We start from the raw sequence: 21,311 nt of genomic DNA on the forward strand, positions 1-21,311 counted from the left end.
TGCCTTGGTAGTTTCCAGGCCACTCAGTTCCCCGCGTTCACGTGCCAGTCATAAATCTCCGCAAACATCATGCACATGTGAAGTGCCTTGCATGCCCTATGGTCCGCATGTTTATTTGTCATGTTCAGGACAAGCAGACATGTCGCGCTGCGTATCCGGACGACGTCCTGACCAGCCCGACTGACGTTGCTGGGCACAGGGGTTGAATCATTCTTGACATGTTCTTGACCGCATGCTTTCGATGAACATATCAGCACGAGGGCATTGGAAAGGCAAAGTGGTTTGGAGAGGTATTCCCCTGAGATGGCTTGAAACGCAACGCACATGCTTACCCTTGTAATACGGTGATCAAAGCCATTTCAGGCATTTCAGACCGCCGGTGCCAGTACTACAACCGGTACCTCCATACCAACATTTCTGCAACCAGTATCCCAGCTGTACAGCCGAAACCCCAGCTGTACATCCAGTACCCCAGCTGTACAGCCGGTACCCCAGCTGTACACCCGGTACTCCAGCCGTACGGCCGGTACCCCAGCTGTACAGCTGGTACTCCAGCTGTACAGCCGGTATCCCAGCTGTACAGCCGGTACTCCAGATGTACAGCCGGTACTCAAGCTGTACAGCAGGTACTCCAGCTGTACACCCAGTACCCCAGCTGTACACCCGGTACTCCAGCTGTACAGCCGGTACCCCAGTTGTCTGGCCCGACGAGAGTTGCGCCGCCAGGCACGTGCCGCCGTCCGCCCTTGGCGTGGCGCTGCGTCGCTGGGACGCGCCCCCAGCCCGCCACGCTCGGCGCTCGGTAACAGTCGGAAGCGACGGGGCGTGGCCGGCGGCCGACACGACCAACCGGTGGGAGGGGGAGGGGGAGGCGGTGACGGTCCGGGCCGAGCCAGCGCGGCGGGGTGACGGGCTCGGTACTGGCTGGTCAAGTCAGCAAGACGGCTGTTGCAGTCTGCAGCAAGGTGGGGCTTCTGCGTTGTCTTGTTATGTTTATGTCTGGTTCAGCTACCGACGGGCATTTGAAAGCAACAAATACCACACATCCCGGCCACACAGGATATTACGTGACAGCTGACAGACCAGATTTTTTGCGCAGTTCTGACAGCACCACATTTAGTGTTGCCTAGTGATGACGGTTGCCGTTACCACGTTTCGGCGACATTATGCCTTTGCCGTAAACTGATGATGCTTAAATAAGATGGTTGCCTACATATCTGCCCCAAAGAAAATATTGATATGTGATACGAGCCAGCTATCTGGACCTGTTAGTTGTAACCGCTTTCCATGTTTGATTCGGTAGGGAAAGTATGGTTGATTCGTGCTCCCACACATGACGCTGTTGGAGAGGCGGGACTGGGAAAACCCCGCATAGCATCACTTACATGCTCGCGTCCCACAGAATTCGAAGACTGTTCACTTGGGAACGGGGCATACCTTCATGCAAGCGCACGTAGATGCATCTTAACGTGCGGCTGCCGCAGGGAACCAACCGCTTATTGCTGACAGCAACGCCAGATGTGAGCGTCGGTGAGAGGCAGTTTCGCATGCATGCAGTCTCATACAGGTAGTTTTAGTGGGCGGAACGGACCAATACGCAGCACGACTGTATGCACGCCATTTTTCGCGCAGTCTTTTGGTTCTAGTGAAGTGACGTCCGAGCTTCCAATTTGACCCGAGTGAAACTAAACTTTTTAGAACTATTGCATCACAAACAACGAACTTCTGAGAAAAGGGACATAACACCTTATTTCTTAACTGGGTGTTAGCGCGTCAACTTCCTGCGTGTACATCTGGAAGATATTTTTGACCAGCCCTATCTCTTCAAAGAGCGAGCCGGCTCACGCGGTTCTACCGCAAACGCCGGCACCGATTACGCTTCGGTCCGTCGTGACTTTCGGTGCGACTCGCCATACTTTTATCGTGCGCCATCTGGTGTGTATAACAGTTCCTGTCGTGTGTAATTTGGTGGAGGCGATGAGGCTTTTTGTGAACGCTCGTTTATTTTCCCACACTGCCGCCACAAACGCATATGAAAGGGACGTCAGGAGCGCTGGTGCGAGACAAGATGTAGCCCGACGCAGCAATGTGGTCGCCACTCAATGCACGGTACCCAGCGTGAAGTAAATTCAAAGTCGACGGAGTGTCGCGGATAGCCTGTCGGCACGCTTCAGGGCCCGCTACAGCTTCTCTCGCGCCGTCATCATCGGAAGCAAAACAAATTTTCGAAGCGAGCACGGGTGACAGATGCCACCACTCAACCACAAAGCAGACAGGGGTCGTGAATTCAATGCATCTCGGACATAAAGCGTACATGAGCTCCTTCCGGGACCCGCACCGGGCGCTCCAAACTCACAGAGGTGCCGCAGTCGCGAGTGCCTGCTGTGAACTGGAGTGATTTCGGGCTCCTCGTCGCTAAGACAGCGCGCCATTTCGGCGCTATGAGCGTCCGCAGACGGCGCCACTACCGCCAATTTAATTTAGTTGGACCGCTTCAAAACAGGGCAGGCTATTATGCTCTGAATTCACACTACAGTTATACGCTTTGCTGTGACGTAGTGCGGCTCCAACACCAGAACCACTCATTCAAGTTGGGTGAAAATTGTTCGGCCCCAGAACCACTCCCCGTCCGGCCGGCAATTCTCATGCCGTTTCGTACCGCTGCAACGATTTCAAGAGAACGAAATGCATGTGGTCATGCGACGGCGGCCATAAATCACACCTTTATAGAGCAAAATTTTCGTAATTCGCCTGGCATGTGGGCAACACACGCGTTGTTTCATACATTGTCTTTTGCCGCTAAATAATGGCCATAGACACACTGAGGTATCCTGACCAAGCAATAACAAGCTCAAATTTGCAAATAAGTGCCCGGCAGCAATGATAGGGCTAGGCTGCTTGTAATGTACAATTCTTGGAATCCATTCTTACTACGAAATAAATCATCCTCAGCCCAAGAAAGGAATGGGATGATCTGCTCCAGCCAACGCAGGAGTTTGGCAAAGTTGCAGCGATTGCCGTCCGCCCATGAACTAAATCAGGGCGCATTGCAGCTTCATTGAGAGCGGACCTCCACCCTTTAGCACGCGATGTGCTCTCCTTAAACTCCACCAAAGCGTGCTTCATTGCGCCGATAGCTGGTAATCAGTAAGAGAAGGCAATTGTAGCTCACGTTCACATGGACGAGTGTGTAAATACAGCACGTGAAACCTAACTGCAGCACTTAAATACACATTTCGTACAAGTATACAACTTTCCCTTCAACCGGTAAAGCAGCATCCACGATCTTCTAAATTCACACTGGACTTCTGACGCTTTCTTTATGTTGTGCGTAGCCTTACGAGACCTAAGGATGCTGTTTAATTTACGAGCAAAACAAATACTGACAGATACTATGGCTGCCGGAAGTCTTTTGGTACAGCACGGCACGTTCACTCTGGTTGAAACATGCGCTTTCATACTTATTCTATTGCTGGATGCCTGCGTGACGTAATACCGTGACGTGCAACACAAACATGCTCGCCTACTTCCTTCACAACTATTCTTTCATCATCCTGCGACGAGAATGCCTCGACGAGGAGGGTACGTCACGCTTCAGCGTGCACCCCGCACCCCCGGGCTGACGTAACAGACGGAAGGCGATGACACACGCGGGATCTGCCGTGCCAGTGTTTCCAGAGTCGGGAGCCCACCGGAGGCCGATGGGTGCGCTTCAGATGGACTCCAGATGCGTCAGCCTCCGACAGCGTCAGCAGTGACGCCCACCGAGCGGGCTCGGGGAGCCGGCAGCGGCGCCGGCGACTGCACCGGGGCCAGCCCGACCTCGGCGACTGCGCCGGCGCCGGGTGCTAGCACCCGTCCGGTTCGGCGGCCCCGACAGGAACGACTCGCCAGCCGTCGGCCGTCAGCAGGGGAGCGACTCACTGGCCGTCGGCCGTCAGCGGGGAGCGACTCACTGGCCGTCGGCCGTCAGCAGGGGAACGACTCACTGGCCGTCGGCCGTCAGCAGGGGAACGACTCACTGGCCGTCGGCCGTCAGGGGGGAACGACTCACTGGCCGTCGGCCGTCAGCAGGGGAGCGACTCACTGGCCGTCGGCCGTCAGCAGGGGAACGACTCACTGGCGCCCGGTGCCATACCATGCCGACCAATGGAAACGCGCTGCTAGCGCAGCGAATGGGAAGACGAAATACGGAAAGGTTGCAGCGGAGCCAGCTGTGCTGACATCTAGCGCTGGCAAAGAGCATAATTGCAGGGAAGGATGATATGTCTACATAGCTCCAAAATGTGTCGGGTACCACTTTATCAGCGACACATTTAAAGATATTGGGCTTACAGAAAGGCTTTTTCAAGTGAATGGAATTGACAGTCGCGTTACACACCCCTGAACATTTGATACTCTTCTTTGAGCCAGCTGTTTGTTCTCTTACTGTGCCAGTTCTGGAGGGGTCAACTTAAGCGTATAAGAGCCTTATGGGAGGCGAGTGATGACGCAGTAGTGGTGGTACTTCCATAATGACGGAAAGTCGGTGCATACAGTTGCTGCCGAAGGAACCACGCAATATTCCCAGTGTTTCAGTTGTCCAGAACTGGCTAGAGTTGGAAACTGCGCTTGAAATTAACGCTCCGTTGTTTCTACGGCATTCGAATTAATGGGAAGAGTTTGGTAGACGCGATCACTCCACCGTCGTGAGGAGCCCGACAGGCGGTACTCACGAGTTTTGCTTCTTGGCTCCCGTGGTCCGTCGACCGTCACCTTCATGCACTTGTTGTAGGACACAATCTGTGGCGGCGTGGTCGATATCTGAATTGTTAGGTTAAAGCTCTTCCCTGAAAACAAAAGGTCTTATTAGCACATCCGGGACCTTTCACCATCCGGGAAAGAGGCGTGGTGCGAAGAAGCCTCGCCGCGTTTTCTGACTCGTGAACACCCTGGATCCGGCTCAGGCCGCTGCCACTGACCGAGATACGACACCACGTCGTGCGGCCAGCCGGATCTGCACCAGCGCTAGATGCTATGGAGCCGAACACGGCCTCCGCAGCATGCAGGGCGAGCTGTATCGCTCATAGGATCGATCGCGCTGCAGACACGCTAAGAAACACACGTACGCACAAGAGGAAATGCTACACACTGAAAAGCATGTGATGCTACACAAACGAATCCACAGGTCAGGTCAAAAGCGTCATCCGAGATGACGCTTTTGTGGTCAGTGCTCTGAAGGGGTGTGCAGTAAGACCGTGACGTCATCTCGTCATGTCCAGATGCTCTCGTTTTAACGAACACGGTCGAGCAATCGCTCACAGCTTTAAGGATTGCACATGGCACAAGTGTGGAGGAACCTCAGGAAAACCATGGAAATTGACAGATCGGACAATGGAGAGCGATTTATTGCACTGGTCTGGCTCTTTCGGGAGCCAAGCCTAATATGCTGACAATGTGCACGAATCTATTTGTTAAAGATGGTGCACATGGGTTAAGCTATACGGATTTACAGGTCTTCGAGCACGACTCTGTCGTTAGATATTGAGCGAATGGGGCTGCGACAAGCCGAGCTGGTCATACTTGAACGATGATCGAAATTTTCAATTTAAACCACCCAGCCTGGCCTGGCAATACCTTTTCCCTTTCCAGACGCATATACGTATACATTTGTAGCCACTGATTGCAGATTCATGCAGCTTTTAGCAACATGAAGCACAAGTCTGTAAAATCTGCGTCCTGTAAACTGCTAGGCATTGGAAAGTTAGCTGTACGATCGGGTAGCCTTGTCCCGCAACATTGAAACATCCCACGATTCCCCCTACCCCACTCCATTAACATGGAAAAGCCGAAGATTACAAATTGGACAAGTCCTTGTGGACACGGATCGAAACCAGGTGCAGATCTCGCCGACCCAACCTTAAAGCGATTCGAGATTGACTGGTTCTGATAGAGGAGAAAACAGTCCATCATATTTCCGAAGCGTTAGGCAATGTGTAGACGGTCCTGAGTTCCTGCGCGCAAGCCATGAATCTGCCCGTTTCGGGGACTTTTTAAGGATAAGTCTCAGATCTCGGAAACGTAGGCAGATAACAACGTGAAATCCGTTACACGGTGTACACGGATGCACCGACTGCAACATGCCAAGGATCTCATAACCATCCGACGCTCAGATGTTTCAAAAATCGGCCGGCAAGAGAATAATGCCACGTTTTTGGAGACGGATTTCAAACACCAGACACTGCGGCATGCGTCGAAATGTTTGAACATTGAAATATACACGGGTGTTGCCCTGTTTATTGTGACCAACTTATATCCAAAGTATTTGTTTCATCCGTAATACTTCAGTCGACCTTGCGAAAACCGCAAATTATTGCAAATTCATACATATCGTAGACTAATATTGCCAGAGCCGATCGGAATCATGGCCGACCGACTTGATGTAATGTTGTTCGTGAATTGGAGAGCAAATTTGTGACAATGGGCCTTCGCCAGCTAAGCTTTCATGAACGGCACTCTTTCCAACGTATTGAACGAATCTAGAGATGTCGGTTGTCGAAGATGTCTTACTCTATTACCTTACGTCTTCCCGTCATCTGTATCAACAACTCAACTTTGTAAAAGCGTTTACCTACGCCGGATTTTGGCTTACGAGCCCTGCCAGCGCCCATGGCTAAACGAACCGCGGAGTTCGGGTTGGGGCCAAGACGTCGAAGTTCGACGCTACTTAACGCTAGACCCATGCCACGCTAGATGCATGGGAACCAAAAAGACCCTGAGCTCCGCCGCCCCACAGTGGAAGGAATCTTCGACGCCTGCTGCATCAATCTCCCGACACGAGGTACTCGAGCTGCCCCACAGAGTGCTGAGCTCAGAGCATCATCACGTCGGACGATTTACGTCTCATGCCGATATGAAAGGTCACTGGATTACAAGTTAAATACACCTGCACCAATGCCTAGCTTGGCCACGGAGTAGAAAGGGCGCCGTGGTACTCCCACTACAAATGCATGCACACTTGCTATAATCCGATAGGGGTTCACCGCTTTGGCGGTGAAAGATAGGGCATGGGAATCTAGCATATGGTAACCACCAGACATACACAACACGCAACAGTGCCTTGCTTCCAAGCCGTCGACTACCTGGCACTGGTGGTCGCTGTGCAGTTCGCCGCCGGCTGCCTCTCATCGCTGGCGACGGCTGCACGGGGCCCACTCGTCCACTCACCTCTGCCACTGCGCCCGATGAACCTGAGATCGTTGAACTTGGCCACCTGGTTCTTGATGAGCGCCATATTGTTGCGCAGCTCGCCGCACGGGTTCTCGTCGTTGCCGACGCGCAGGGTAACGGCCGTGCCGTCGGCCACCTCGCCCAGCGCCACCACCTTGAACGCCACCGGCAGCGCCTTGTTGGAGCGCCAGTGGGCGGGCAGGCCGGTGCAGACGAAGCACGGCGAGCCGGTGGCGACCAGCTCCGGGCCGTGCTCGCCGGCGGCCTGCCGCTGCGAGCGCTCGGCCAGCAGCTGCTCGGCGGCCGCCCAGGCGGGCCGGCCGCTGAAGCCGGCCGTCAGCGCGTCCGCCGGCAGGTGCATCGGCGCTCGCCGGGCGTCCGCCTCCTGAGGGGACGTGGCGGCTGCCGGCGGTGGCCGCGGTCCGACGGCGCCTGGCCGCACGGCGGCGCGCTGCAGCAGCGTGTCTGCCGGCGCGCAGAGCGGCTCGACCGACAGGCGCGGCTCCTGCGGCACCGCTGCTCGCTGCTGACCGCCTCAGGTGCCGCTCCGAGCGACCCCCGCCGCGCGAAGAGGGCGGCCTGCCGCTGACCCCTGAGGCGCCTCCTGGTCCCTGGGGCGCCGAGAGAGGCGGTCGCCGCGGCCAGACGCGTGACCCTGAGCTTTGTCGTCCGGTGTCGCGGCTGCTGCGGTTCCCACCACGCCGGTCAGTCCCCGCTTACACCGCTCCGCACGGGCCGAGCGAGGCTCCTCCGCACGCGCCCCACCGCAAGCCTGCAACTGACCGCGGGATGCCCTGCACCCACCGCCACCGCCCGACGAGTAATCCCAGCGCAGAGCGACCGGCCGCCCGTCGGCTGCACCGCGCATGCGCCGTGGCTGGGTTCGACTGCGGGAGCCCCGCGCAGTGGGCGAGCGGGGGTTTCCGAACTACGAATGTGGTTTACGCACTGTCCGAGTAACTCGGTAATTGGCAACGGCAGATATGAATGGCGCCACCGCGGCCGCTGAGGTGTCGGTCATTACGCGGTTGAGGATGACAGAAGTTCAGCCATGCATGCTCCAATAGCTGAATGTCGATCGTGTCCAGCGCCCTGAATTTCCACGGGACTGAGCAAACGTGGCGACAAATCAGAGCGAACGAATGGAACGGTTACATGGCAGACGTGATGTAACGCCAGGCTGTTAGTTTTGTCAAATTATCTACGACTAAATAAGTTGTGGATAGTCAGGTTCCTACCACCGCCAACTTTTGCACCACGGCGTTTACAGGTAATTATTTCCCTCGATCCTATGTTGCAACGGTGCGATGCCCTTAATTCCAGCAATCTGGAATTTGGCTACCATTCTGGAAACTGTCAAATAAAGCCGAGCCCGAAAACTCTGAATTCTCCTAGAGCCTGCTGAAAAAGCGAGCAAGAGGGTTCATACTGGTTAGTTTTCCGACGGCTTTTCTAAAAACTGGATGTTCAAAAGAACACTCCGTTATTTGCATGCCGCATGCAGTATCTAATCCGTCGCTGGCCCCTGTTTACATCGGTTAGAGCAGCTAAAGTGCCTTACGCTGACTCGCAGCAATCAAAAGTCAGGATTTACGGTGACTTTGATAGACATTTGATTGCCGGCAGTTGCAACAGGCCCTTCCCCGCCGGAACCACTCGCTGCGGGTCATTGTTCGATTACCGACTCATTAAACCCGACCAGCCGGGCGCCAAAGCTGCAGCCCATGATCCAGTCTGGAGGCACGTCACTGGGCTGTGTAACGTTGGCCGGCGGGCCCGGCCGGACTCCGCGCACCACGCCACCGAAAAGCCGGGCCAGCACGGACAGAGTCGGTCGTAAGCCGCCAGCAGCCACCGGCGCGTTCGACGCGTGCCTTCAGCGCCCATCGTCAGTACATTTCCGACCCTCCCCCGGCGCGACCAGCTTCTGGTGAGCGCATGTTGTCCATTTTCCTGCATCCGCAACGGAAATCGGTGGCGTCCTGGCGCCCTGAGTCACCGGCCCGTCCTGCTATCGCCACTGACATCAGTGTGTGCGCCGGCCTGGCAGGGCCAGTCCACCCGCACGCGGTACTCCAGGAGCGCCGACCCCCCCCCCCCCGCCGGGCGTCAGGGCACAACGGCACGACCGCGCCTTCCGCCCCGGCACGGCAGATAACGCCGACATCCTTCCTCTGTTGTTACACGCACTGCCGCATCTGTGTCAAAACGATGGCATCGGTCTGGTCAGCCGCGTCACGAGGCTGGAAGACTTGAGTCATGAAACGGAGAAGGCTCTTTGTTCTGGAGTTTGATATCCCACTGCCCTTCAAGTTAGTATCATGACGCACCGTGTCGGCTCACTTAGAGAGTGCCAGTTTATCTGACAAGTCTCGGGTTTACCAGTCAACTATAAATAGCTGGTCGCCGGCGTCTAAAAAATCGCCAGGGCAGTAGCCAATAAGGACATTTCCGAGGATCTTCTGTACTCTGCATCCTCAGACTTGGCATTGGCACCCTTCCCTAACTATCGAGGAGGCTGACCCAGCCGATATGCTGGAAGTTACTGACATCGTCCTTCGAACGAAGAGAAGTTTCATGACACATGCAGCCACACTGGGGTAATGTATGAACTAGGTTTGGTGGCGGGGTTGAGAGACAATACGTTATGTGCCGGTTCCTTGAGCTTTAAGCTTCCTATCGATGGTGGTTACATCGTTCCACGCTGGCTGCTGATATCCTTCCAACCACACGCATTTCGTCATACCAAATGCATATGTTTCGCACCAGATGATTGCCTTTCCATGCGTCTGCAATTTGCCCGCCAATGGGCGATCCGCTTTTACCCTACACAACCTTCCATCAATACCAGAAATGTTACGCACGCAGCACTTGTTTCGAGTTTAAACGGAGTTTGTGCAACATCTTTGGCTCCTAAAGACGCTTCTAATGTTGTAACATTCACATCTACTCCCCAAACCTTCTCTCAGAGTTCAGAGCTGCATGTGTTTGTTTCTTGACTTTGGCTTCCTGGAGTCATCGGGAACCTCCTTTCCAGTGACCCCTTTCGGTGACCCATTTCCCAACTCTGGTTGCGGCATCCGCGCTAATGTTTTTCGCGCGATGTTGTTCCATGCTGTTGTCTCTAAGAATAAGCTTTTTCCGATAATATGACGTCATTTTCTTGCTCGTTATTTACCACCACTAAAGTCCCATCTAATAATGCACTGGTTGACGGACTAACAACGTCGAACCTGATCATCTACGATTCGGGAGGCCATGGAGAATCCTTGATCAGCAGTACGAAGTTCCCCAGGTCCTTCACACATAACAACATGGCGAATTTCCACCGGCGATCGCCGATCTTGACCAGGAAATGGCTGAACGGATGGTCGTTAAGCCACAGAGGCTGACGGCTGCTCTCAGTGGTGTGGCAGCCTCAGGAGCTGTCGGTACGCCGCACGTATGGAGAGCTGCCCTGATGTTAGTTCAGCTGCATGCGTTAGGTGCCCGTCCAATATCTTTTATCGTACCCTTGTTTCAGTGGAGAAGGCTTCAAAGGAAGACGCGTCCTGTAACTTGCCTTCAGGTGGGGGACTCTTCCCCAGAACACTGCGATAACTAACAAAAATCGTACTTACACGCCAATACACTAATGGACTAGAAAGTGAAGTCGCTCTTCTCAACGAAAGCCTGGCACTGCCTGACCTATTGTAACATGCTAACTACGGAGAAGGGGGGGGGGGGGGTCCCCACCAGTGACCATCAAATCCCTTTTCCTCAGCAAACATCACAATCCGTCCCCTAGCGAAAGCGTTACTTTGCCGGCAGCTCACGTCCGACCAGGCCTGTGGCTTTATAACACGCCTCGCGCGGAAACTATGAGAAGAATACAGCTATTTTGACGGAACAGCTTTTCCTAGTTGAAAGAACGGTATGTGTGTAATTGCAAATCTGCTACGCAACACAGCTATCAAGTCCCTTTGGCTGACTTTCATTGACGGAAAATGAGTGCAAAGATTACGGCCAGGATGTGGGCAATAAGTACTATTCCAGCTCATCATAATTCTGCTGGATTCTACCATGCATGATTCAGTTGCATGGAATGCTGCGATCGCAAGCGAGATAAAGTAGATTATACAGAGTACCGGAAATCTGGCGAATCCGATTGGCGGGACCATCTAAAAGGTGTGTGCCACAATGCTCAAACTCAAAATGCCACTGAACTTCAAGCTCAAGACAAAGTGCTGACACGCTCAAAAACCACCTGTCCGTCCTATAATCGCTAAGAACTGTTATGGTGCGTGAGTCCTTATGTTGAAAAAGTAAGCTTGCGACAATGCCAGAAGGTGCAGGTTAAATGATTTCGTCAAGCGAGCTTGGGTAACAATGAGGAAACTCTACGCCTCGAAACTGTGTTCAAAGTCACGAGAGAGCAAAGTTCAATCGAACCCACCAAAAACAGCATTTCAAAACTAAGCGCGTAAAGCAAAGCAGCTACTCCAAATCTGCACAGACACTGTTATCAAACATATTCCAAGATGAGCTCTCACATCCTAACACAGGATAGACGGTTCTACGCCACAAACTACACTACGACTACGATTGAAAGAAACATGGGTGTCTAAGCCGGAAGTTTACATCGACCCATACCGAGCATACGGCTAGGAAATTACTTACCACAAACTAAACATGGCACGAACAACACGAACATCTCACCCAAGCGGGCCCTCACGCCCTCATGCCTATTTCGCATGGCTGTGCTTAGAGCTGCCGGAAACACAGGTGGCTAAGCCGAAGGTTTTCGATGACCGAGAATAAAAAATTGAAAGAAGCTCACCAACGAGCGCCAGTGTTCATCATAGCGAAAGCATTACGAGTTGTGTGGAAATAAACGTCAACAAATCACATTTGCCTCCACCCTTGACCCGTAGCGGAGTCCCTCGCTGTGCTTGTTCAGGGCTTTGGTTGGCTGCTGTTGAGTTGCCCCGTGGAGTCTTTAAGCTCGGCGTGGATCCCACTCCTCAGCCACAAAGTGAGGTTACGATTGCCGTCCACTCAGTACACGACAACTGCGGAGGTCCACCGACTGCTGGTACATCATGCGACGATCTTCACGACGACGCGCCAGCTGTTGCTTCCATCCAAAACTGTGGAGAGGTTTTGGAGAGCCCATGGATGCTATTTCACACACACTTCTGTGAGCTCTCATTAAAATGAGGTGGCCGACGACTGAAGGCAATGCGAAATCTCCGCATACACTTCAATGTGAAGATAATCTATAGATGCTGAGCAGGCAGTTAAGATATTATGAGAATGGAATTGGGTCTAAACATGATTGGATTGCTATGGCTTTCTCTAACACCTTTAGAGATAACTTTAGCAGGCTACTGTACGGTACTCCCTGCAGATGCCTACCGCCAGATCGCGCCTGCAGTTTTGGTTACCGCAGCGGCGCAGCTCCAGGTCCGAAAAAGCAAAGGCTGGCGACCAAGTAAGAGCCCAGTTCTGTAAGCACACTGAACACCTCATGTAAGCTGGAGGGAAAGGCGGCGTGGAATTTGCCATTGATTTATTGATCATTTGATCAACCGGCATCAAGACAGCTCCATAAAGGCCATGTACAAAGGAGGATGCCCCTCAGCACATACTTGACTACAGCTAGCAGCTCTGCTACAACGTAACAGCTATGCTTTGCAAATCACTATTCCCGGCTTACTGGCAGACATGTGATTGGTTACAGCTAAATCAAACCCGATTCCGGAGTCAATTCCTTTCTGGACTAAAACCGATTCGGAAGTTTAAAGATACCCAATTTGCAGACGGATTCGTTGACGCTCCCTGGGGTGTTTCGGTGGTTGGCTTGCTAGAGTGCAAGGTGAGGTACTTAACTGACACATGCCAACGTGAAGTGCAAAATGGATATTTTTGAGCCATTTGCTCAGCTAGTGAGGTACCGTAGGTTGATATGAGAGGATAAAGCTCTCAAGTTCCAAAAACGTAGGGTCATTCTATGACTTTAGAAGGCTGGAAAACTTCACGCTACGCTCTGCGTTTTCGGGTTATTGGAGTCCTCTCAGCCGTATTATCAGGCACGCACCGGGATAATCATCTTTAGATAGTGTTCTTGAATTCAGTCATTAATCAAGTAATTGTTCATTGGCCGTTAAATCATAGATCATATCACAATTTATATACGTACATGATAGTAGCTGTGCGCAGTTCCATCCATTACCAACAAGTTACTTTTGTTTTGCTATCACTATTATCAGCACCAATCAACACCAATCAGTTGCATGCCATCCACTGCCTAGGCGGTAGGCAGCTGCGTTGACGAAGCTTCACAAAGTCAAAATGTTTAAAGGTGACGATTTGAGTTGCTTCCGGCTCAAGCCTGGCTCAAATCCTGCCAAGCGGGCGCTGCGTGATGTTATGCCCGTCATTCATACCCCCAGTGCGTGACGTCAGCTACTTACTCGGCCGGGTCCATGCTCGATGCATTCATGACAAATTGTCGCGATGCTGTTTAGTGCTGCCGTATTGAGTTATCACCTCGGATGACATAATTTTGTTCGCGTCTGTGAACATGTCACGATTTATGTCACGCAACGCTCGTGCCTGCTCACGATGTTTTCGCTGTGTCGACACCAACGCGTTAAACCGTGCTCATTTGCGGCTGAGTGAAGCGCTGCCCTGGCTTTCCCTCCGTCACGCTCAAGTGGGGCAGTTTAGCGAGTATCTTTGTACCCATCACCGGTGTCCATGCTCCCATCAGGACTGCTGTGATCCGGACCCCTAGCGCCCCTGCGGCACCTGGCGTAAGTAAAGCCTTGACGGCTCGCCGCCGTGGGACGCTAGCTGCGTTTAGACACGGGTCAACCGAGCACCGTGACGCCAACCGAACGGCGCATTTCGCCCTCAGGCGGGACGGTCGTGATGAGGTGGAGCGGCGCACCGGTGAGGAGGGGCGGGATTTGGTGCGGCGACTTGACTTATTAGGCTAATCGTCGGCAGTGCACACGCCACCGTAAGTTGTTTGACGTTGCAGTCGATGAACTCAACAGATGTTTATCGGCGTGTGTTCCCGTGGAGCTGACAAGGTGAAAAACATGGGAGCAGCGCCGAACAAGGCCTGCTGTCTGCCACATGTCTCATTATCACTGCGCGATATCTCATGGTCATATGCAGGTCATATCTCATTATCACTGACGCCATTATCACTGCCCGAGCTGCGAGACATCATCTCCACTCAGCGCACACTCGATTACCAGAACCCAATAAGAACGCTGATCGGTGAGGTCACGCTCTCTCGGAGGCAGCGAGAATCAGCACCTGCTTAGAAATAGTTTTGATAATGATTCGTGCACGTTGAAGTAATCATGCGATTACCAAACCGGCGCTCACTCCCTGAACGAAACACTGTTTCCTCGAAACCCGCTGCAAAGTCTCAACGAACTCGACCAACGGGATCTGTCCGTATTGGTACAAGGACGCAAATTCCAATGCGGAAACGTCAGGTCTTGCACAGAGGGCAAGCTTAGTTAGCTTCCAGTTCCAGCGGTCCAGTTCCAGCCTGCAGGCTACCAAAATGTCAATAAATCCTATCCATAACCTTCTTCTAGTTTGTTTCCTGATATTCCCTGTGGTCCGTGCCAAAGAACACAATGGCCCCATGTGGTCCGCGTCTGTGATCGGCGCATGCCCATGCAGTCGCGTCTGTGATCAGCGCATGCCCATGCAGTCCGCGTCTGTGATCAGCGCAGGTACCTGCGGTCCGTGTCCGTGATCAGTGCAGGTCCTTGTGATCTGTGTCCGTGATCACTGCAGGTCCATGTGATCCGTGTCTGTAATCAGCGCGTGCCCATGTGGAACATGTCTGTGATCGGTGCAGGTCCATGCGATCCGTGTCTGGGATCAATGCAGTACATGTGGTCCGTGTCCGTCATCACTGCAGGTCCATGTGATCCGTGTCTGTGATCAGTGTAGTACATGTGGTCCGTGTCTGATCAGCGCATACCCATGTGGTCCGTGCCCGTGATCACTGCAGGTCCATGTGATCCGCGTCTGTGATCAGTGCAGGTACATGTGGTGCGTGTCTGTGATCAGTGCAGGTCCATGTGACACGTGCCTGTGCTCAGTATAGATCCATGTGGTGCATAGTGCGTATAATCAGTGCAGGTCCATGTGGCACGTGCCTGTGATTAGGGCATATTTACGTGGCGTCTGTGTCTGTGATCAGTGCAGGCCCGTGTAATCCATGTTTGTTACTATTTCCTGTGGTCGGTATTAGTGGTCATTGCATGGCCATGGGGTCGGTAACTGTGACCAGGCCTGGTTTCTCCGATCGGCGCGTATGACCGCTGGAGATGGGTGCGGTCCGCGCCTATGGTCAGAACAGGGTACTTCAGTCCCCCCTGGGCTGACTATGGGATGGGTGCGGTCCGCGTCTATGGTCAGAACAGGGTACTTCAGTCCCCCCTGGGCTGACTATGAGATGGGTGCGGTCCGCGCCTATGGTCAGAACAGGGAACATCAGTCGCCCCTGGGCTGACTATGGTGGATTGGCCCGCGGATGAGCTGGATGAGATGCCACGGTCATCTGATAAGCTGGTTGAGATGTCACAGTCCTCTGATAAGCTGGGTGAGATGCCACGGTCATCTGATAAGCTGGATGAGATGCCACAGTCCTCTGATAAGCTGGGTGAGATGCCACGGTCCTCTGATAAGCTGGATAAGATACCACGATCCTCTGTCAACGCGTGGACGACGTACACACCTCTGCCTGATCCACCTGCTGATGTCCCCCGCGGTTCAGACATGGGCTCAATGTACATTGCTGCAAATCACTGCAGTCCGGTCATCAGCGCCGGAGTGAAACTAATGCGGGGCGAGCCACAGTTGACGGGGGGGGGGGGGGCGCAGTCACTGCAGCACACTGTCGCCCGTCGCCCAGCGGCCCCCAGCGCCTGGGCGGCACAGTCCCTCCGGCTCCCACCCGGCTCCCAGCGCCGGGGCGGCACAGTCCCTGTCGCCCGGCGCCCAGCGGCCCCCAGCGCCGGGGCGGTACAGTCCCTGTCGCCCGGCGCCCAGCGGCCCCCAGCGCCGGGGCGGTACAGTCCCTGTCGCCCGGCTCCCAGCGGCCCCCAGCGCCGGGGCGGCACAGTCTCTGTCGCCCGGCTCCCAGCGCCGAGGCGGCACAGTCCTCGCCCGGCTCCCAGGTCCCAGGGTGTGCAACGTCCCCGTCACCCGTCTCCCAGCGCCGGGAGGTACGGTCCCTGCCGCTCGGCTGGCACCGTTGGAGTGGCACAGTCACTGTCGCTCGACTGGTACCGCCGGGGCGGTACAGTCACTGTCGCCCGGCTGGTACCACCGGGGCAGTACAGTCACTATCGCTCGGCTGGTACCACCGGGGCGGCACAGTCACTGCGGCCGGTTGGTACCACCGGGGCAGTACAGTCACTGTCGTCCGGCTGGTACAGCCACTATCGCCCGGTTGGTACCACCGGGGTGGCACAGTCACTGCGGCCGGCTGATACCACCGGGGCAGTACAGTCACTATCGCTCGGCTGGTACCACCAGGGCAGTACAGTCACTGTCGCTCGGCTGGTACCACCGGGGCGGCACAGTCACTGCGGCCGGCTGGTACCACCGGGGCGGCACAGTCACTGCGGCCGGCTGGTACCACCGGGGCGGCACAGTCACTGCCGCTCGGCTGGTACCACCGGGGCGGCACAGTCACTGCGGCCGGCTGGTACCACCGGGGCGGCACAGTCACTGCGGCCGGCTGGTACCACCGGGGCGGCACAGTCACTGCCGCTCGGCTGGTACCACCGGGGCGGCACAGTCACTGCCGCTCGGCTGGTACCACCGGGGCGGCACAGTCACTGCCGCTCGGCTGGTACCACCGGGGCGGCACAGTCACTGCGGCCGGCTGGTACCACCGGGGCGGCACAGTCACTGCGGCCGGCTGGTACCACCGGGGCGGCACAGTCACTGCGGCCGTGACCTGACGGTCCGATTCGTGGCACCGCGTGCATGACCAGTAATCCCCCGTCCGTAATCCCAGCCGCAGAGCGGCCAATCTCGCCGCAGTCCAGGGCCGTGACCTGCCCCCCCCCCCTCCCCTCCATGGAGGGACACCCGACTGGAGACGGCGCCCCCCTCACGGCGACCACGGCCAGAGTGGCGGGACCGGACCTCCGCCCGTTGGCACTGTGTCACTGCGACATACCAGCAGATTTTTGTGTTGCTGACGGGTGTCTTTCGCAGAAAGGCTTTCTCTAGAGAGTCATTGATGTGTTTAATCGCGGTAAGGGTCAAAGAAGATTATGCCAAGGAATGTCAATGTACGTTTACAAAGAATGTGCTGTAATGTGCGGTCTCATCGGTGTGCCACCCAGAAATAGCAGGTGCGGAAAATCCATCTCATACTCTGCAGTCTCCAACTCGCGGTCCTGAAACGCCTTTGTTCGAATTCAGCTTCCGGATGCTTTTAACATTTCGGCATAGGATGGCATTCGATGTTAGCTTCCTGACACAGCAAACACGCAGTGTAAGTTGCCCATGAAGGAAATTTTCAGCTATGCTATTTTGGTGTCATCTTCCCTCGTATTCAGTTATTTTTTTCATTCCGGGGGAAGAAAGAAAAAGCATGATGGAATTAACAGAAAGCTATTCGTTATGAAGCCATGAATGACCCCACGTCGTTTTTATGAAGAATGGTGAGAACGAACATGCATTAAGGTCCAACATTTGTTCGGTAATATAATATAGTCAACATTATTCCTTTGTCGAAAACGTGCATCTTTAAAGATATACAGTTGACCTTTTCGGCAGGAATTATCCGACTTTCCAAATACTCTGACTTCGTCGGAAGAAGTCGTCTGCTAGTCTGTCTGCTACGACTTTTTGTGTTTTAAAAAAGCTTTGAAACTACTTAAATCATGGCGCTAGCATTTTGCACTACTGAGATCGTACCGGGTAAAACATTTGAAATCTAAAGACACTGGCCCATATGTCACGAGTAATTATCTCCTTGTCAAGGTCATGTTGATCGCCTCTCGCGTTCAGGTGTTCAGTAGCGTACGTTCGTTGAAAAAAGTATCGCAAGCGATATCTTGTAGCTGTTTGATGCAAGCCATAATATCTCATGATTCGACTCTGTTGATGTAATCAGGTCAGGTAAACCAAGAATAAGCTAGATCAAAACAGAAGAAGCACTTGTGGGTATCATTTTTCACCTTTCATGGCCTTACTAGACGCACATTGGAGCACATTTATTGTAACACGATGCATACTTGAGGAAACCAACTCTGTAGGCACTTCACAAGATGCCTCTAGTGACGCATGTGCAATGTGAAGTCGTCACATTTTGTATCAACTCAGTCTTATATGGGATGATCAGAAGATTTCATCGACACCTCCAAGCCTGTGACTCACAGCTCAACTTGTCGGCCAAGGTGAGATCGCCATTTTAAAGATCGCAGTTCACAGTGATCACAGTTCACAGCGAGTTCACAGTCGCGCCTTTTCTAAGACTTCAAATCTTGTTGCCTCGGAGCTTGACGCACGGGAACGTGTGCGACTTACCTCGCGCCGCCGTTTCGAAAGTCGTCCAAACATGTATGAGGTAATACAAACGTCGCGTGAATGCCACCACGTCATTCGCCGTATAGTTCTCATAGTCGAGAAAAGTATAACCACCAAAACGCTAGCACCTGGGTAAAGTCAGCACGAAGTGTCGCAACGATGGCAGGCACCTGGCTAAGAGCCAGTTCAAGCTCCCGATGGCCTGCATAGATCACGAAGCACGCTCTGTGATGGATAACACAAACACTTCGAACAGGTCTGCTAGTTATGACGGACATGAGACTGAGAATGGAATATCTTAAAGAAAATGTTTTACATTTGAAGATATCGAATAGCATCAGATGTGATGGAACAAACTCACTTATGACTGTTGATATACTTTTGAGCATAAAGGACTTTTCTAGACAACACAATGTTTCTTTTCAGTAAATATGCTCCTCGATGCGTCATTGTTTGGTTACGTCATCATGGCTTGCACAACATTGATTGAGAGCCAATTATAGGCCAATGTATCTGGAAATCGTGTCTACGAACACCAGATATGAATGACTCGGCCATCACATTTTTCTTCGCCTTGATCGCTGTATGGCTTGTAGAATGGCAGGATTTAAATGACATCATGACGCCATGAATACCCGGTGACCTTGAAACACTCTCCATCCCCCAAATAGTCCACAACAGTTTGCCATCTTTGCGCATGTCGCTCAGAAATTAGGAGAGTTTAGATCTTAAGAAGGGCAGAACTGTGAACGGCACCGAATGACCTTAAAAATGGCTATTTCAGTTCGGAACCTCATAGAAATGTTAAGCACTCTCTTACATAGTATGATCGTGGCTAAGAATGCAAATGTAGGTAAAGCACACGCTATAAAAACATGCATGAGAACAACATGAAACAGGGCTGAAACACACGCACATGCCGCCATTAACAAACAATTAAAGAACTAGGCCACTAGTGCCATCTTGCGGCGCGTAGAAATACCGTAAATGAACTATGCCGTGAGGACATCCTGTATGGCGATAACATTCTGCTGTCACTAAGCTGACATAAAGCTTAAAGGAAATTTTTCACATTTGAAGATAGGGAAGCAAGCATCATATACAATAAAACAAGCTCACTTATAAGTATTGGAATACACTTAAGTGGAACAGGCTGCTCTAAACAATATATTCCTCTTCCAAGTAAATATGATCCTCAATGCGTCTTTGCTTGATTACGTTATCGTACCTTGCACAACATTGCTTGGGAGCCAAATGATCCGTTATATATGTAAATCGTGCTTACAAACGTCACATGTGAACGACTCGACACTTGCCTTTATCACTGCATGGCCAGCGGAATGGCGGGATTAGTTGACGTTATCATGGCGTCATGGATGCCTAGATGACCTTGAAGTAGACTGCACGAAAAAGTTTGCATATCTTCGCGGGCGTGTAGCTCAGGAATTAAAAGGGTATGGATCTTAAGAAGGGCAGAGCTGTAAACTGCACCGAATGATCTCCAAGGTAACTATTTCCGTTCAAAACCCCATACAAATGTGGAACACTCTCTTCAAGTTGACCCCCTGTAAGCTTGCCGTGCAAAATCGATTACATTAGCATGATAAAGTCTGCAAATGCAACCTCCACAGACAAAAAATAAGGTTAAAACCAGCTTCACTACAAAACGCAACAAGCTACGTTTTTGTGACGTGACTTGGCTTAATATTAAAACTATAGCCTGCGTTAACCCCACGGCACACCCTAGAACTCATGGACAGTACCTGTACAAAGCATGGCTGGCTATGGAATGGACACGAACGTCAAAATCAACAGATAGTCATTGAACGTTGTGAGACAGCTGTAAGATGACCGAGGAAAACCCGAACTCACCTTTTCTGACGCAAGGTGTGAGAACTATTGGTTGACAGTCGTGGAAAGTATTCGCCTTACCAGGTCTGTTCGGTCCTGTCTTATGACAAAACACAACAATCATGTAAATGTATTTTACCCTCCCCTACCCAGGTCAACGACCAATTAACATCATTCCCTACATGGAAAATTGGGTTCACAAATTCCCTCCCATGGTCCCAAATGGGGAACATTGTCCTTTCCCGTGGTTTTTGCTCACTGCTCCCAAACCGTTTTCCGCGACGTCACAAGGCTTTGTTACCTTTAAAAGCCTTTTTTAAACGTGATAGGTTGGCAATTGTGTTATTAGGCGACGTTCTGTGTGTGAACCGCGACTTATGGAAGGTTTTATGTCACACTTCGTTGCATCCTTTGATAAGCGTACACCCTAAATTAATTATTATTGTCAAGTGCATCCTGCAAATGCACGAATGCCGGAGTAATTTGTAAGAATATTCTGCAAAGCGGGTTTTCCGGTCGCCTAATTGGGGTCTCGACAAAAGCTACGGAAACGGCGGAAACCCATATTATCTACCCCACCCATATTATATATATATATATATATATATATATATATATATATATATATATATAGGTTATATCTCGTTAGCTAGCTAGTTCTTGAGCTTTAAACGCGCGTCATC

General features: G+C 52.6%; 1 protein-coding gene across 1 annotated transcript in view; it reads right to left on the bottom strand.

Moving 5' to 3' along the window:
* Window positions 1-8,935, bottom strand: part of LOC119101844 (protein lozenge-like) — a 29,263-nt gene extending 20,328 nt beyond the window's left edge. The window contains exons 1-3 of the mRNA XM_037225269.1: window positions 8,891-8,935; window positions 7,207-7,474; window positions 4,716-4,829 (exon numbers count right to left, since the gene is read on the bottom strand). Coding sequence (XP_037081164.1) covers window positions 4,716-4,829; window positions 7,207-7,474; window positions 8,891-8,935 — 427 coding nt within the window. The remainder of the gene's footprint in view (window positions 1-4,715; window positions 4,830-7,206; window positions 7,475-8,890) is intronic.
* Window positions 8,936-21,311: the final 12,376 nt, after the last annotated feature.

This window comes from Pollicipes pollicipes, unplaced genomic scaffold (genome assembly GCF_011947565.3).
Source record: "Pollicipes pollicipes isolate AB1234 unplaced genomic scaffold, Ppol_2.1 Scaffold_4881;HRSCAF=5763_pilon_pilon_pilon, whole genome shotgun sequence".
In the NCBI taxonomy this organism is placed as follows: domain Eukaryota; kingdom Metazoa; phylum Arthropoda; class Thecostraca; order Pollicipedomorpha; family Pollicipedidae; genus Pollicipes; species Pollicipes pollicipes.